Genomic DNA, 19,400 nt, shown 5'->3' with positions numbered 1-19,400 from the left:
GAGCAAGTTCAAGATGGCACTGATACTGAATCCGTATCACGAATACTTAAGATTCATTCCGAGGTTTACGGAATGCTTCACTTGCCTCGGCTAGGTTCGGCTACTCTCGGATGAACTCGTTCATTCTTGGTCCAGGCAGGATTGTGAATTCCTGCTAGCCAACCGATTCCCCTCCTCCGTTCTACTACCTCACTCAGCCCTGTTTTTGGGTACAGATTGAGGAATGAACACTGCTTTCCTCCACCACCCTTCTCGTCGCGCCATTTGGTGCTGTTTCAAGCCACTCCGGCAGCAAAACATCGACGTCAAGTTTACGTAGATGAAAATTGTTGTGATGTCATTTCATGAGTATAAAATAAAAATATAATATTATTTGAGTTGCAAATTCATCATTGTATAGGAAGTTGATTGAATTCTGGGGGTTCAATGAACCATTGAACACATAGGACGAGCCGCCGCTGGTTGGTAGTATGGCACAAAATTGTAGTACGCACCCGAGAAGGCACCCGGTATGAAATTAAGCCTTCTCTAGTATTAATTACTTCTCGACCTTATAAGAAAATCTTTATTATAATGAATTATTGAAAATATGATTATTTTTGTACTGTTGGAAATATCCGTTGCAAATTTATTTTTATATATTTTGTTGGTAGTATGGCACAAAATTTTAGTATGGACCCGAGAAGGCATTTACGGTACCTGTAAGAAATCAAGCCTTCTCTAGTATCACTTACTTCTCGACCTTATAATGAAATCTTTATTATATTGGATAATTGAGCTATAAATATCAATTTACAGGATTTATTCTGCAATGCACTCAAACCTCATAATTATATTGATTAAATCAGAGATTTTTCAAAAAGAGCTTTCTTTGTTTCTGGAATACACTGTCAAACTTGAGTAGTTTTCTTACATCAAAAAAAAGAAAACGTTCCAGTAAACATGTCTGTAGGAGAAACATGGTTGTTTAGGAGAATTTTGAGGGTTTCATTGATGGATTGTGTGACTAATGCCGAAATTTTTAGAAGAATGGGTAAAGAAAGAGTGCTCCTAAATAGTATAAAAGCGAGAACGTTGCAGTACTCGGGGCATATTATGAGAAACCGACACCTTTATGATTTCCTACAGGGCATATTGCAAGGAATAGTAATAGGAAGGAGAGGGGTCGGCAGAAGAAGAATGTCATGGCTGAAAAATTTGAGAGCCTGGTTCTCCATGAACATTGCGGAATTGTTCCGTGCAGCTGTGAATAGGGTGAAACTAGAACTAGCCATCATGGTAGCCAAAGTCTGAAGGGAGCAGACACATGAAGAAGAAGAAGAAGAAGAAGAAACATGTGTCTTGAAATGCATTGTTACCAAAGATACTAATGGCGCAAGATTGCACATTTTTCTTCAAATGTTTGATTTTATAGATTTATGGTAGCCTCATAAGAATACTTTAATGATTGATTCTTATATGAAATTAGCTGAGAAATCGAATAAAACCAATTAGAAGTATGTAATTTCAATGATTGTTGCAGTAATGGGGAAAAATATATTAAAAACCCTGTTTTTTTTTAATTAGAATAGGATAACATTTTAATTTAAACTAGGACATTTATTGTTCAGCGTCATTTCAAATCAATTAAGATTGACTGAGTGTCACATATTTTTAGAATTGAAAATTTGATGAAACAGGTACACTCTTTCGCCATGATTATCTCAGCAACAAAACATTTTAGAACTCATTCTTACTGGCACGTTTTTCTTTATTTTGATGTATAAATTTAATAATAAATAATATTAATTTTGAAAGACTTTTGCAACTTCAATTTCATCCAGTCCACTATGATTTGCTTCAGTTATTATTATTATTGAAATAAAATATAAAAGGGTACTGGATGATTCCGATTTTATTTCAATAATACTCTAGTTTACTAGCCTAAAAGTTTAATTTCTCATGATGTGACCAATTTGAAAACGTTATATTCGATCGGCTTAAAAATATGAAGAGCTTATAACCTCTTATTACATTTTATCTTAGTTATAACGTATATTTTATTTCAGTTTCAGTATCAATGAAGCCAAAACTGTCGCCTTTTTTGAATGCTTGTTCTCAAAGAACCTGCTTATTTAATGAGGCTGTCATAGAACAGGTTAAACAGGTTTAAATTGAACCAGTAAGAACAATCACAATTCAGTTTTTACTAAGAATGCATTATTCTCTAGTGAAATCTGTTTTTCCAGGATCGTTCATAAGCACGTTTCAAACAACTAACTATAATTCGAGAAATATTACTTTTTACACGGCTTTCTCTCTCGAAGACAGATATGCCCAATGCTCTTTCGTTCACTGATCACTCCCACTACTTAATAACAGCATTCTCCCTATTTTTGTGTCAGTATCCAATTGTGCGCAGCATGCTTATTCCTCTCCTTTACTCTGTCCATACTCTCTCCAAACTGTAGAAGGAGAAACTGGTTTCCCCTCTTCATGTTAAAACTAATATCTCTCGGAGTATTATGACCTAGACAATATTTTGATTGTACTTAGTAATGTTGTAAGTTTGATAATATGTTGTTTCAGGTCTTATGGAAGTGTACTTGGAGGCCGGAAAGGTAGCAATAGGGTCTGAGGAGGATCGGCCACACAAGTGTACAGAGTGCGATTCCCGCTTTCGCAAAACCAGCAATCTCACAATTCATATGCGTACTCACACTGGTGAACGGCCATTCCTGTGCGATATGTGTCCCAGGTAGGTTAACAATAACAAAACGCTTGATAATAACAAACAAAAAAATATAGCATAAGAAGATATACCATGGTATAGGTCGTTTGTTCCAAATTTCAAGTTGATTTTTGCCAACTCGAGCCGATTACTGTCTATTATTACTGTTTTGGCTGGGTGAGAGTGTCACAGCATGAGACTACCAGCGTCACAAAGCTTCACAAAATAGAACTACTAGGAGTTAATACTACACTACTATGAGTTAACTGTGAAATTTGGAACATAAACGCCCTACACCATGGGATGTCTTCTTATGTAATCTTTCCCCTATGATAATAACATTATGAGAGATTTATTTTTTTTCATGACGAATCACTTGATATTTCAACTTATAAAATACATTTCTTGGAGTTACTTAGCCCATTTACATATAATTTACCATATTTACTTCAATCAATAATTTATATATTTCACACAAGATTGTAAGGGAGGATCTCAGATCAGCCAGATTTCTATTTGTCCAATTGAAAAATTAGATGAATATAACCATAGAATAGAACAATCTTATAAGTTTTCGTATCGTTTATCGTATAAGTTTTCTCTGTCATAACCTAAAAGGTTCTGTTTAACTATGTTTTAAACGTAAAATTGAAGGTTAGGTTTTTGCTTTTAAATGGCAATATGTTGATATTATTTGAAATGTGTCGATAATTTCAAATAACGGAGGCTAGTTCGCCTCCATGGTCACATAGGGTAACGCTAAATGGACTAGCAAATTATGGCGGTCAGACAAACTTATCTTCTGATCGAAAACTACACAACATCCCAAAGAATTTGGAAATATACAGTGTATATCTAGGCATTTGAGACTCATGAGCTATATAATTGTTGTGTATCTGCATTACGCTAAATAGTAATAATAATAATAATGTTGTTTGATCAATTTTTTTTAGCATATTTGAATTTTGGTCAATATGAATCTCACCCGATTGTAAAGGCTGAATCACACGAGGCGTTTTTTCAGACGGGCTTGGTACGGCAGGACAGGAAGCTCCATGATTTGCTGATTGGGTTAGCGTATCGAGAATCAGCCAATCGGAGAGCTTTCTGTCCTGTCGTGCCCTGCCGACTCGTCTGAAAAATGCCTCGTGTGTTTCGGCCCTATCACTTGTGAAATGACCAGATGACTAGGTAGGCCTAATAAATGACCGATTATTTTTACGATACAGTGGAACATCGATATAGTACATCTCAAAGGACCGCTCAAAAAAATTACTATTACGAGGTCTGTACTAAATCGTGATCACGACATTAAACGTCTATACAGACGTTTCAAGGTATTGCATAAAAAATGTATTATAAGGTGTGTACTTTATCGAGGTTCCACTGTAATTGCTAACAGTTTCACTTGAAGAAAACTAGACTTGGAAGAAAGCCTGTTGTATTTGCCATTAAATGTAGTTAGAAATCATGGTGGAATTAGTTCGATAAATTTTTTCAAATATTAGTTGTCGTAGAATTAATTAGTAGGTCGTCAACGTTCAATATAGTAATTTGCTGAATAAATAAATATTTGTGTGATTTGAACCAGATAATTACTAAAGATAATAATGAAAACTCTTAGAAGGAATTGTGTCGAAATGTGATAATAGGGCGTAATCTTATTTCTGACTACCTATGTTTAAATAATATGTTAATCATCTAAATTTGAAAAGTAATGTGTCTAAGAACTCCATTAAGGATTCATTGTTGTGTTGAATAATTTGTATATTAATCGAATTAATCTATTATGTAATACTGTAACTTTATAATTGAGACCGTTTTGGACTTAAGCCTGTGGTATTTTTCTGGAAGTTGTGTAATACTGAATTATTGAATAAATAGATGAATAAAATAGAACTGTTCAGTAATATTAGAAAACTGGTAAAACTATTGGGAATATTCACTTCTCACAATTTCCACATTTCGTGCTAAGTTGAGATAATTTTTATGATTGGTGAGCTCTGACTATATTTTATTTCTATTCGACATGATTTCGAATAAAAAAGTTATTCTATTCTATTTCACGAATAATTTCATACTATTTACTAATGAAGTTGTTATTTCTAGAGCATTCATCTCGAATGCAGTCCTGAAAGCGCACAAGAACTCGCATTTGGGCCTGAAGAATTTCGGCTGCGATGAGTGCGGCAAACATTTCACCACCAAGAGCACACTGACCAGGCACAAGCAGACACACAGCTACTTCGGCAAGCCTTTCATCTGCCCTTATTGCAGTCAGAGTTTCAAGTCAAACTACTCTTGCAGAGTTCATATCAAGACGCATTCCACTCTTGCCATAGCTGAGGTAAAACCATTTTTCACTTTTATTGTCGACTTTTTATCTCTATACTGAATTTTTAGGGGAAAAAAGGAACCTGGAGACAGTAGAACCTCAAGGTTTTTTGGAATTTGCTTGCTAACTTGCTAACCCAACCTGGTTTACCACATGTACTAGTATATTGCAAAACTGTGATATAGCCTACTATAGTGAAGTCCACGTTATAATGGCAGTAGTTGAAGATAGAGGAACAGCGTTGCCGATTTTCTGCCTTAATAAATTATATTTCTATAATGTTAAAGACGGATTTGGCAACGTTGCGGAGCTATAGAAAGACAGCGCAATCTTTTATGTCGAATGATAGACAAGGATAGCAACACCAATGCTAATTAAATACTGTCATTATAACGTGGATCACACTAGGCCTATATATATTACATGTGGTATTATTATAAATTGAAACTCTAAATATCTTACCATAATTTACAGTTTCAATTGTTCAGTGAGAGTAATTTTGATTAATTTGGTTCTCAATATTTCTAAATTCAAAATTTTATGTTTGTATCTGCTCAGTAAATTGGACACACATTTTATAAAGTGGAAAAACAACCTTACCTCTGAACGAATCAAAATTTCGGGGAGGAAATTTGCCTACGTCTCTTGAACCTCCCCAATCATTTTAATGTATCTTGAATCAAAAAAAGAATGAATGAATATTGTGAGGTCCACATTATAATGGCAGCAGTGAAGAAAAATAGGAGACAGTGTTGCCGATTCTCTGCCTTGCCACTGTCTTCTATAGAGGATAGCTGATACCGGAATATCTTATGTAATATTAACTTTTAATTCTTGTTTAAAATAATCATTTATATTTTATTCGCCAAGAAAAAATATTTTTCAATTTATATATTATAATTGGAATTAAATATTTTGTTAATTAAATAGATTTCTACAATTTGAAAACTGATCTGGTAACATTGTAGAGGTAGACATGTAAGTATAGCTCTATCTGCTATGCCGAATGATAGACAAGGACAGCAACATCAAATACTGTCATTGTAACGTAGACCTCATTATAGTAGCGGTGACAGAATATCACATATTATAGCAGATGACTCACAATAACTGAATTTTTTTATTCAATTCCTAGAATAAGTGGGAAGGGAAAAATATCAATTATTGATAAAATATCAGTTATATCAGTGTATATTGATGAATGAGGGATAATATAAAAATATAAATGAAATATTATATAAATTATTTATATTAAATAGGTTCATGTCATTTATAAGAAAATAATAATGGCAATTCATCAGTTTTTGAAAATTACTTCCTTTAGAGTTTAGATGGCTTCCTCCTGCACCAATACATTCTTGAAATCTGTGATAGAGAATCCTCCCCATTGATCGCTCCAACAAATGGGAAATTGTGGATTCCACCCAGAATTCTCTGTTTTGATTCAACCATAGTTATTGGTTGGGTTTTGTTTCTGTAATGCTCTACTTCGAATCAATGTTAATGTACATTTTGTGAATTATTTTGCTTGTCATCAGTAAAAAACTATGATGTACATCATTATTGAAATCGTTCAATCTTTCAATTTGTTGTAGTTGTTGAACCAATCTCCTGATGATCCATCGCCGTGCTTTGTTGACGAGGTGAATAATATCGAAGAAATTGGTGGCCCAGTTGAGGCCCAACATGAGGTGCCGATACTTGACCCTAACATTGGCTTGCAAACGGGTGAAACGGTGGAGGTCGATGTCGGCACAATGCAACTCATCGGTCAGGATACCTATCAATTGAATGGTAAAGTCAAATCATATGCCATTTAACAGATGCTATTTTTCGTACATAATCATTTTCACTAAAATTTTTCCACTCTGAATACTGAAATGGTATCATTTGAGATAGACACAAGATAAAAAAAGAAGTTCCGTTCAAAAATGTTTTTTCAAACATGTTTTTGAAAATGTTATTATGTTTGACAAATAATGTTTACCCGTGGCCCAGTGTTACCAAACAAAATATTTGTAAATGAGGAGAACAGGTTTTATGTTTTATAGCTGTTTTACAGCTGTCAGCACAGAAAATGTTTAAAAAAACAGTATTTTTTTGTTTGACAAACAACGATTATCCAAACTTTTTAAAATGTTTGTCTCTGAGCTCCTCAACAAACATGTTTGCCGAACATGTATGTCGAACATTTTTTCAGTGTGGACACGTCTTAACAGCTATTCAAAATCCTCCATTCTTCATTATCCAACCCTATATATTTTGTCATATTTTATGTATAATAAACAAATTTTAGGATAATCATTATTGGGACGCATTTGTTATCATTTATAATTTTTGAGATGAAATTTGTAGAGAATCAGTTTTTGACTAAGGCTGCTTTCATCTTCCATTTATTGTTGAGATTTGTGCTTGTATGAATAAAGATTAAAACAAAATGAAAGACAGACTAAAAAATAACTAAATCCTCTGTGTATATTAAGGTTTCCTGAAACATCAAACTATTATTTTTTAAAGTTTTCTATTTGTCATTTCAATACTGTAATAAATATTATTTAGAGACCATTATTTCGATTAATTTATATTCACTGTTTTCTTTTTAGATGGAACGGAACACATTATTAGTGTTGATCAAGGTACACATACCCTCCATGCACTGACAGAAAATGGTGAAACGATCATGATTCCCAATCTACCCATGCAAGAGGGTCTTACACAGGTGACTATCAACTGCTCATATTATTGTTGAACTGGTTTTGTTTAAAATTAATCGTCCAAATAATATTATTTGATAATTTAAATTATTATTCAACAAATCAAATTAGGTTTCATTTAAGCCAGTTACACTCATCGATTTTTGGACGTTCGATTTTTTGCCGTCCTTAAGAAATCTACCAGATTAAACGGAACTTGGCAAACACAACATTGGATGAACACATCATCTGTTTGCCAAGTTATGTTTAATCTAATAGCATTTATAATGACGGCAAAAAATCTTACGTCCAAAAATCGATTTGTGTGTAACTACACTTAGGCCTGGTTGCATAAAAGCCGGTTAAATTTTAACCGTGATTAATTTCATGAGAACTAATCAAAGAAGGCGTTTTTGAAAAGAAGGCTTCTCTGATTGGTTATCGTGAAATTAATAACGGTTAAAATTTAACCGGCTTTTGTGCAACCTGCTACCAGGCCTTGCAGTACTATTTTATGGAGTTTTTGTCTTCTACTGTTTGTGAGCTGAATTTTAAATTAGTTAGTAAAATGTGCTGATCTATCTAGTTCAATTTTTCGTGTTTCAACATAAATAATCTGAATAAACAAGTTGAGACTAGGACAAAATATCCGTGTTGTCAAATTGTGCCAAATTTTTCATCTTGTTATGCAGACTGGATATGATATACAAATTGACAACTCTACATCTACTTTGTTGTCAGACGTGATTTATCCATTAATATGGGCTTGCATGAAAAGATTGAAATTTCGCACAGCGTCTCTACGGATATTCTGTGCAAGTCTTTCACAGTATAGAAAAAGCGAATTTTAGAATCTATAACACGATTTCACTGTTGGTTTGATTTTATGAACCGAAATGTATCTCAAACGATTTCAGCTATGGGTTATCTCATAAGTTAGTGTGATAATGGCTAATATTATATAAGAGTCTAGCGCTTGCCTTGGGAGTTACTTCAATTTCTGTATGATTTCTATAGGTCAGTTTCATTAACAATCAAGCTATGATATTAAAAATAATTTTTTGGTGATTTTGAAATTTTTACCCACTATAATAGGATAGGACAGTGTATCAAGTCTAGGATACAGTGGACTTTACCCTCAGCAAGAAAAAGCGAGATGAAGATAGAGAAGTGTAATTCTGTACATTCAAATTCAAATGATCTTTATTCACAAAAAAGTAATACAGCAGCAGAAACATTATATAATTCATATGATTTGTAATTAATTGTAACAAAAAATAAAAATAAAATAGATAAAAATAAATATTAAATATTCCCCACATAGACAACAAGTCTATTCTTTTATATTTTTGTGTGTTTCATCATTTACAACGCTGAATGTACAAAAACTTTGCTTCATTTGCAAAAACTTTGCTTCTACTTTCACTTTGAAAATTAATTTATTATTTTATCTACCAATGTTATTAAATCAGTTTCATTTGTATCGTATTGTAAAAAATGACTCTACAATTATGTAAATGTAAATGAATATGTAACTGGGTTGTGTTTAAAATGTCCATGTGTAATCGTGTCATTTAATTATGTGAAATGGTTTAATTTCTAGTTAATTTTCTGAATGAAATGTTGCAGGAATCGATCCGTGAGATCCAGGATTCTCTAAATCACCAGGTGTACAGCCTCACTGCCGTTGAGAAAGAGCAGCCTTTGAATTCAAATGGATTATTTGATCAGCCTTTTGAGCAAATGGTCTTTTCTGCCATAACTAGTCTCCCTGTAAGTGTTAATTTCTTGGATTATATACTACAATTATTTATGTATAATATTTCATGAAAAGAAGGATGAAATGTCTTGACTCATGAGTTCAGGATCTCAGTTTACTTATTCTGAAAATGCATTACTTTCTTCTGATTTAAAAATATTTTGTTTCTCTGATTTAAGAATATGTTGCTCAACGCCTGTCAATTGATTTGAATTTAATTTAATCAACCTTTTATTTTTAATGGGTCATGTTCAAGTAATTCTTAATACTAAATAAAAAATGTTTTACCAGTGTAAAACAGTGAAATGAGTACCAGTGATGATTCTATATAATAAAATGTTAAATCATAATTATTTAATCGAATTTTTGGTGTTTTGCATTAATAGCTGATTTAAAATGTTTATAGTTTCATCTTCATAGCTCATCATTTTCTTTTTTTTTTTTTGTTTCATCATTAGAACTTATAACGCGAATAATGTTTTGATTTCTTCTTTCAGACCGATCTAGAACAAGTTCTACCCTCTTCAGTAAATTTAAGAAGCATTATTGCTGATAAATTACACAGGTAAATATAAAAGGATTATTTGTAGTCATATCAATATTTTTAATTATGAGTCTTAGAAGGGACTGTAGCAGTATTCAAATACCTCTATCAATATAAGCATCTATCAAAAAGGTAGTAATAATTTTTTACTGTGATTTATCATGAATAGAGATTGGAAAGTCGTGCACATGGTAAAGTTTTTGAAAGTATTTATTAGTTTCCAACGAATATTGTTGGCTAGCTAAAGACAGGATCACATATTGTAGTAGACCCACCTGTAACATTTTTAATCATAGAATACATTGAAGTGGATATACATATCGGCTATATATTCTAGTTATACTCGAGGTTTTACAGGCATTTCTCACTTATTGGATTATGGCCTACATTTTTTTTCCATCAGGGCTACTTTTCCATCAGGAGTCTTCCATACGAACTGGATAAATGAGATCAAATTTTGTTTGCGCTTTTTCTGTTATAAAACAACACACGAAATACTGAGATAAATGAAGAATGCATAGATAAATGCTATCAGTGATACATAATTTACTGAAGGCTATTGATTTATTTCGAGTTGGATCCTGTTCAAAAAGCCTCAACCTATCTAGATTTTATGAAATTCCGACAGTGCAATCAATTTATAAGTTGAATTATTGGGTGACGTTCAATTTATCACGGATTTCAGTTCATCACGATCTATATTAAGGACCGGTTTCCGAGTTCGGAATTTAGCTAAGTTCTAGACTTTGAACAGTTGGAGTCAGAAAATTTGCTTTCGTCGTAGTCGTAGTTTTTATGATAATCTTTATTTTCTCATTTCTATAATTGGAAACGTTTTTCCTTGACGAAATGAAATTTTTCTAAATAATTCAAAATAGCTGAAACTTAACACTATTTTCTCTTTATTTTATTTTGTGTTTAATTTTCTAGTTTTTCGAAATTCAATTTAAACGTCTCTGAAAGCCGACTCCAGCTGTTTAAAGTCTAGAACCCGAGCTCGAAAATTGGCCCATAGTTGATAACTAATGATATCTATAATATTATCTTGAATAATATCAGTGTGTCGTCATTTAAAAGCAAATACACAAACCCCTATTCTACACGTTTACCTTTGAAACAAAAACCTACATACAGCCTTACGCGCCACAAACAGTTCACTTTCCATCAGCTGATGCTTAGCTTGTTATATTTTTGTATCTTACTGTTTCAGTACAAATACAATCAGCTGATATAAAGAGAAATGAGCTTGTTCGTAGCACAAAAGTCTGTAAGCAGCTTAATGATAAAACAAAACTTTTTGTGTAGTTGAAAAGTTGATATTGTGGTAATTATTCATATTGATGAAAAAGACTAAGAAATTGTCAAAAATCTATGTTTTTTTGAAAATTTCTTAGTCTTTTTCATTCAATAAAACAGAACCTCTAAGGTTACATTGTGATAAACTGAAACCGCGAGGAGCGAGGAACTGAGACCCTCGCTAATTATGTCAACTACTCTATTATTTTTAATTGTCTATGTTATTTTTTTTTTTGTTTAGCTTGGAATCGGTGAACGTACATATAGAAACCGACCCTGCTGAAGAGCATGAGAGTGCAGTGGCGCAACACATCAGCGAACAGGCAGACTCCATCACACATCTGGTCGATGGCACACACCTTATTACAATTGTCAATACCTCCGACATCAATCAAACATTAAATGGGTCCGATATCAATCAAACTCTAACTGTGACTGATATCAATCAAGCTCTAACTGTGACTGATATCAATCAAGCTCTAACTGTGACTGATATCAATCAAGCTTTAACTGTGTCTGATATCAATCAAACTTCAAATGAGACCGATATCAATCAAACTATGAATGAGTCCGATATCAATCAAACTCTAGATGAATCCGATATCAATCAGACTCTAGATGAGTCTGATATTAATCAAACTCTAAATGAGACCGATATCAATCAAACTCTAAATGAGACCGATATCAATCAAACTCTAAATGAGACCGATATCAATGAAACTCTAGATGAATCTGACATCCACCTAAACTGTTCCGATAACATCCAGCAAAGCGAAAAGCCTCGATGCGATGTCTGTGATCAAGAATTCAACACTCAGTCTCAGTTGCGAGTAAGTTGACATTATTTCTCACATTCTCATCATAATCTATTTTCCTTCTTACTTCTTCTCACAATTCCATCCTAAATACAGGACCTGCGAAAGCGGTCAAACTTGAGAAAATAGTCCAACCTGAGAACACTTTACGCATGAACACACACAATTTCAGAAATTCTCAAGTAAGCAGAATACTGTAAATAAAATGTAAACTCCTTTTTGGAAGAATCTACAGAAGAGTACTAAAAGTACTTGAAAATGAAAAATGAACTTCTATTTTACAGATAATTCGTAATGATAAATTATTGTTGATATATTTTGTTTTTCAACTTCTATTTATTTTATTATTATGTTGGAAATAATAAATAAATAAAGAAAGACGCATTCATGTACATTTTGATGTATGTTTTGAATAAAGATATTGATTGATTGATATTATGGTAAGAACAAACTACAGCATCAAACTTCATATCATTGAAACAAATTACATGAAACTTTATAATATGAGAACTTCTTGTTTTTCATCACGAAACTACTGGCTTATTAATTTTGACAGTTTCGATTATACAGAAATTTGATTTAGAAGAGCCGTATTTTCAAGTATCATATCAGTTGAATGAATTTAACAATTTGAAATTTTCAGGTACACGAGAAAAACCATGGAAAAGATAGATTGCATGAATGTACATTATGTGTGAAATCCTTCACAACGACTGCATCGCTCATTAGACATATCAAAGCTATTCACACTGTCGAAAAGTAGGTAACCGTTTCTTATTTAGTTCTATGAATTTGTGGTTTTCAATTTTTGTTAACGTTTTTATCATTATTCATTTTTATTTTTAAAACGAATTAGTTATTTGTGCAACTAGTGCGCAAAGTGACAATATGCTACACCGAGAGAAACATTTACTTGAGTGCAGCAAAGGAACTTTGCTTGCGCACGTATTACAGATTAAATTTTTCCTACAGTTTCTATTGAATATGAAAAGTGAGTAATTAGGAAGAAAATTTCCTGAAATTCATTAAATATCTGTTTGCAATTTTTCAATCAATTTTAATTTAAAATCAATTAAAACTTTATTTAAAATTTATTATCTACAATTTATTTGAATTAATTCAATTAATTTTAAAATTGTATTAATTTTAAATTTCTAAATAATGTATAAACCAATTAATTATTAATTTAGATAATTCAAAATTTATATTTGAATATATGTTTGATATATTTATAAATTATATTATTTAAAAAAATAGTATTTATTTATAATTAATCAATTAATAGTCTAAATTATTTAATTTGTAATATTCACCATTTTCAAATTAATTTCAAATACTGTACCTATTTATTTTGTCAAAATTACATGGGTAATCTTCATTGAACTTGAAAATTCTCAGCAAAAATAGTCTAGGACGGAATTGAACCCCCAACCATGTCAACCTTATCAATGTTTCGTTTACCAGTCCAGTACGCTCCCAACTGAGCCATTGAGAAATGAGAACTCGTATGTTGAGTGCTTGATGGGGGTCTTATCTTAAGCATTGAAATGATTGCCACAGTCAGTGATGCCAACGTAATTTCGGTTTTCCCGCACTGATCCTCTATATAACTTACTATATTGTGTTGGCATGTTGCAAATCTGGAATACGCAAAGTAGCACTTTTCTCAGTAGTGCAGAAAAGTGATTTTTGCGTTCTTTAATCAATGCAGGAATGGTCACTTCTGAAGGTAACTGTAAGAAAATGTATTTTTCCTCCTTTTTCCATTCCAGCACTCCAGACTATGTAGCGAGCAAATTGTGTCTTAGTTTTTCCATAAATCTCACAATACCCTTCTAGTCCTAAGTTTCTAATATTACGCATATTTTTCTTTATTACTATTATCAGAGATGACAGAAACATTCTGTCAATTATGTATTTCTTTACTTTATGCTATTATTGAAAAAACCCAATAGTGATTATAGTAATAACAAACAACAATAGTGATAACTGTATTATGTTTTTTGTTGTATCTAAAACCAATGTCATTCTTGTTATTGGTTCCCGTTAAATAGCCAAGCACGCTTTGATAACCATAAATTGATCATTGATTTATTCCGGATTATTTTTGGAATAGTAAAACCTTTAGCATAAACAGAAATTTGGGCATAATCTAAAAATGTGGACTATATTTTTCAAAATTGTGTCCTGTTCTTTCTTTGACTACGTATTTTTGTCATTTAATGAAATAAATAAATCAAAACATAGATCAATAATATAAATTTGAAGTCCTTACTTCTATTTATAGAGCTTACATTGTATATTTGAACTAATTCTCAAACAGAAATTAAATTCCAGCTGTTGGTTTACTGCAATCTATAATATAGAAAAAGGAAAGAATCGTCTTATATGTGTATGGGATAGGAATTTCACGAATTAAATAATCACGTCAATCTATAATATAGAAAAATGAAAGAATTGGCTTATAATAGATGTATGGGATAGGAATTTTACGAATGACGCATCATCACGTCTGAACAACTCAACTGATTCACTTGAAATTTTGTGTATGGATTTGTAATTTTAAATTTCCGTAGGTCAAGTTTTCAATTTGGCGATTTTTCCTGCTAGTTTGAAATAATTATTATACAGTGATAATATTCCAGCAATTAGTTAACTGCAATTTCTAATAAATCTTACATATGAGTTTTGTTTAAAAATTGAGTATTTGATGTGATTGGCAGATTGTTTGAGTGCTCGGCATGCAACAACACATTCCGCACAGAGGGGCAACTGAAGCGTCACGTGGCCGAGAGGCACACCCCAGTGGTAGAGAGGGGCAAGCAGAGGGGCAGGGTGCGCCGTGCGAGCGCCAAGTTGCGTCGTGGCGTCGTGGCCCGCCAGCTGACCGAGGACGAGGCCAACCGCCTGCTGAGTCAGCGACCGCCGCCCGGCGCTTCAGTCTCCGAAAAGGTGCTGATTGCCTCGGTGGCCGAGAGGGGACACGTCAGCGAGCTCAAGGTATTCCTAACCTAACCTAAAATCATTCTTTGAAATAAGCCTGTACATACAGAATAATTGGTTAACTCTTGTTCAATATTCATAAGCAAGCTGAAGATATTCCTAACCTAACATTATTCTTTGAAATATGCCTGCACATTCAGAATTATTGCTCAAATCTTGTTCAATATTCTAAACACATCGGTTTTTGCTTTCACCAGAAGACATATTGCGATTTTTTTGAGAATGATGCCCACAAAACCTCTAGGCTTGTACGTTGGTAATGAAACTGATGATGTTGAGGGATGAGTGAACCTATAGACAATATTCTGAACACATATAGGGCCGGTTTCCGAGCTCGGGATTTAGCTAAGCTCTAGACTTTAACCGGCTTTAAACTCTGGAGTCAGAAAATTTGGCTTTCCGAGTCAGAGCGTTAACTTAGTCGAGGACTCAAATAGACCCTGGAGTTTAGAGATCACGTTAGACCCTGGAGTTTATAATTTCGCTTTCTGAGTGAAGGGTTTATAAGTCCAGGACTTGAATTAGATTCTCGCCTCTTTCCGAGTCAGGGATTTATCAAAAATTGTCAAGTCCAGAACTTGAAACAGTGTGATTTTAAACCTTCGACTGGGGTAGGGTTTAAATTTAAGTTCTAGATTCAACCGAGCAAACACAATTCAGTTATTGTTTTGGAGTAGATGAATAGCCAAATAAATGTCATGGAATACCTAAATTATTTGAATTAATCCATCTAAATTCATAATTTATAGTTTGCAAGTTTATTCTAGAATGATATTCTTCATAATATTATGCGTAAAAAACTAACCTTATTTTACGACTGTGACGACATAACCTAGAAATTTCAAGGAAAATAATACAAGGATTGCCTTGGAATGGCCATCTTTACATCTCCCAATATGAATATTATTAATCAATGGCATATTCAACATATTAATAATAATATAACAATAATAAATTATTATTACAGTTTTTTTTCAAAACAAATACGTTTTCCAACTCAATAGGTTGTTAGCATACTAACATTTTTATTCCAAAATCAATGGCAAGGATCAATGATAAATAATAGCATAACGTGAAATGAAATGTTTATTTTTTTATTCATGTTTCAAAAGGTTAGGTTTTGCTTTGAATTTATAGATCACACAAAACAATGAAATCGAAACGTATTTTCACAAAATAATTGTTACAAAACAAAACAGTTTCGAGTGTATTTGATTTTTATAGCTGTTTTGCTATAGGCCTGATGCCAACAATACAACAGCAAAATATTGAGAATTTCCCTCAAGTTTACTGCGTTAAAGTCCTGGACTCAAATAAGTCGAGAACTTAATAGACCCCGGAGTTTCGGAGTTTAGAACATAAACCCGTGACTCGGAAAGTTGATTTAGACCCGAGAGCTTATTTCAGTCGTGGACTCTAAGTCCAGAACTTATAGATCCCGAGCTCGGAAACCGGCTTAAAGTTTTTTTCATTCACTAAAAAACATATTTCGAGATTTGTTGGCTGAGGATGTTGCCCACAGTGATAGCTCCATGGTTGTATGAGATCAAATTCTTGATAGGATAGTTCTCATACCGTCATTCCAAATCGCACAGACAAGCAACCAGGCCCCTGTTTCATAAAAATACTGTAATGCAGGAGAATTACTATTCTAATTACATGCTCAATATAGCCCATAAAATCAGCTGTTAATTTTTATGAAACAGGCCCCAGGTGATGAATGGGATGTTAGCATGGTTCTTGTAAAGGACACAGGTATTGGTTCTCCTAACTAGCATACTACTTGGGAACACAATAAGCTTCGGTTGACGTGTGGGGCTCTTTGAACCTTTGGATCCTTGAATCCGTACCTTCAAAAATAAAAATAATATTCATAAAGTCTGACATGAACCATAGTGATTTAAAAAAATTTAATTTGATGAAGTCGCTGTATTTTTTCAAATATTGAATGACTAATAAAACTCTACTATTTTCTATTACTAATTGTTTTAGGAATTACCATACAGAAAAGATAGCATGAGAAGATATTCCATGGTATAGGTATCATTTGTCTATGGTACTACTAGGCACTAGGTACTTGTTTTGCAGAACAAGGTGACAGCTAGCAGCTAGGACTATAGGCTTGAGTTAACAGTGAAACTTGGAACATAAACGCCCTATACAATGGGATATTTTATCATGCTATCTATTATGGCAGTATTAGGAACTACGGTACTTGGGTACTGCTAGATAATAAATACGTGTTATGCAGAACAAGGTGACATTTACCGTCTAGGACTATCGGCTTGAGAAGCTATTTAACGCTGGTAGTCTCTTATACTGTGCCGTTCTTACAATCTCACCCGGCCAAAACAGTAATAATAGATAGTAGACGACATTGAACGCTTGAATTAACAAAATACGGCTTGTAATTTGGAACGACCTAGGCTGTACTATGGGATAACTCCTTATGCTATCTTTTCTGTGTGGTAGTACCCAAAACAAATAGTATCAAGTTGATTGTACACTAGTCTGTGATCACAGACTAGAACTAGGAACTAGCTCGATTTGCAGTTTGCAGTTGGGTGGTGGGAAAAATTATTACTATTTCTTTGGTACTATGTAATACCCAATATTAATGATTTGATGTAAAAATTAATATGGACATAACCTAAATAATATTTGGACGATTTGAGGATTTGAGACAAAATTAAGAAATAGAAGAAGTTTTGGGCAATAGCCTGTTTTTCTTTTCCGACTATTGTATTGTTTGCTCTAACCAATTAATAAATACATAATACTTTTGCAGAACAAGGCGGTGTCATTTGGTGGTGAGGTGCACCGCAACCGTTGCCAGTTTTGCCCGAAGAGCTTCCGCAAGCCGTCTGACCTGACGCGACACCTACGCACGCACACTGGCGAGCGCCCCTTCCAGTGCGAGTTCTGCAACAAGCGGTTCACAGTAAAGTCCACCCTGGACTGCCACATGCACACACACACCGGCGCCAAACAGTTCACCTGTCACATGTGTAGCTCCCAGTTCGCCACCAAGGGTTCGCTTAAAGTCCACATGCGGCTGCACACCGGTAAGTCCATATCAAATTTATTCATTTATTTATCTATGACCAGCAGGTAACCCGTGCTCCGCAAGGGTCTGATTAGAAACATGACAAACTTAAAACTTGACCTACTGAAATCTTGAAGAATTGAAAATAGTCCTATAACCATCCTCGGTGAATAAAGAATCTGTATGCAAAATTTCAACTTAATTGAGTAGTTCAGACGTGATAATGCGTCAATCGTGAATTTCCTATCCCATACGTGTATTAGCCAATTCTTTCCTTTATTAGGCTATATTATAGATAAGGGAGCATATTTGGGTTTTTACCTGTTGCTCCCATTGTGAAATAAATAAATAGATGATAATAACTTTATTTGTTCAACAGAACAGCTATACAAATGAGTTGAGTTGTTACACTTATTTATTTATTCCTTTTAATTATTGACAATCATAAATGATTGTATTATACAGTAATATGATTGGGAGAAGACAACAGGCATAGCCAAAAACTGTCTTTCTCCAAAAAAATTGTGAATAAAAGTTTCGTAAAAAGAATAAGTTTGTTCTCACTTTCAAGTGATTGATCAAACTATATTTAGTAACTTACATTATTCAATCTTTGGCCATAAATTGAATCAATCACAGGAATTTAACAATAATTTTCACCGAGTTATGAAGATTCTGATAGACTAATGAAGAAGCAACCTGTATTCCAAAGGCCGAGGGCCGAATCGGCCAGTAACGGCACGGGCAAATACTCTTCCCCTGAAATTAAAAATCTCGCGAAAGAAGCAGAGGGTAAAGAATCATGATAGGGGGAGAAGTGTAGGTCCGGTATCTCCACCTGTCAGTACGGCTACTGACCCCGACCCATACCCGGCTGTAGCTAGTTCGCGTCTTAGTAATACTTCGCAATTATTAGATCTAGGGAGTGGAATATGTGTATCTGATAATATCTATATACTGGATCTCCAGTGATTAGCCACCATTAGCCAATTTCAAGTCCTCAAGAGCACATGTTTCTTGGAGCATCCTGCAAGTTGATTTTATGTTCTGGATCCTGAATTTCTCCTCACTCGCATAGAGTATTCCTATCAGGGAGTATGCCCCACTTTAGCATAATATTGGTCTTGCACCTGGGCTACCCAGTTCTCAACCTATTTAGTGCCTTCCACACTGTATAATACAGATTATGTCCAGCACTT

At 33.6% G+C, this 19,400-nt stretch overlaps 2 protein-coding genes across 2 annotated transcripts in view; both read left to right on the top strand.

Annotated features, from left to right (window-relative positions):
- LOC120348890 (zinc finger protein 236-like) overlaps window positions 1-19,187 on the top strand; it is a 44,804-nt gene extending 25,617 nt beyond the window's left edge. Inside the window, exons 16-26 of the mRNA XM_039436605.1 lie at window positions 2,569-2,737; window positions 4,820-5,057; window positions 6,641-6,839; window positions 7,649-7,764; window positions 9,368-9,511; window positions 9,995-10,062; window positions 11,579-12,167; window positions 12,796-12,911; window positions 14,876-15,152; window positions 17,944-18,220; window positions 19,171-19,187. Of these exons, the coding sequence (XP_039292539.1) occupies window positions 2,569-2,737; window positions 4,820-5,057; window positions 6,641-6,839; window positions 7,649-7,764; window positions 9,368-9,511; window positions 9,995-10,062; window positions 11,579-12,167; window positions 12,796-12,911; window positions 14,876-15,152; window positions 17,944-18,220; window positions 19,171-19,187 (2,210 nt within the window). The remainder of the gene's footprint in view (window positions 1-2,568; window positions 2,738-4,819; window positions 5,058-6,640; window positions 6,840-7,648; window positions 7,765-9,367; window positions 9,512-9,994; window positions 10,063-11,578; window positions 12,168-12,795; window positions 12,912-14,875; window positions 15,153-17,943; window positions 18,221-19,170) is intronic.
- A 24-nt stretch (window positions 19,188-19,211) lies between these two features.
- Window positions 19,212-19,400, top strand: part of LOC111044922 (zinc finger protein 236) — a 57,168-nt gene continuing 56,979 nt past the window's right edge. The window contains 1 exon segment of the mRNA XM_039436604.1: window positions 19,212-19,234. Within this exon segment, the coding sequence (XP_039292538.1) occupies window positions 19,212-19,234 (23 nt within the window).

This window comes from Nilaparvata lugens, chromosome 10 (assembly GCF_014356525.2).
Source record: "Nilaparvata lugens isolate BPH chromosome 10, ASM1435652v1, whole genome shotgun sequence".
Classification (NCBI taxonomy): domain Eukaryota; kingdom Metazoa; phylum Arthropoda; class Insecta; order Hemiptera; family Delphacidae; genus Nilaparvata; species Nilaparvata lugens.
The sequence above is the reverse complement of the archived record's forward strand: the minus strand, read 5'-3'. Positions and strand labels throughout refer to the sequence as shown.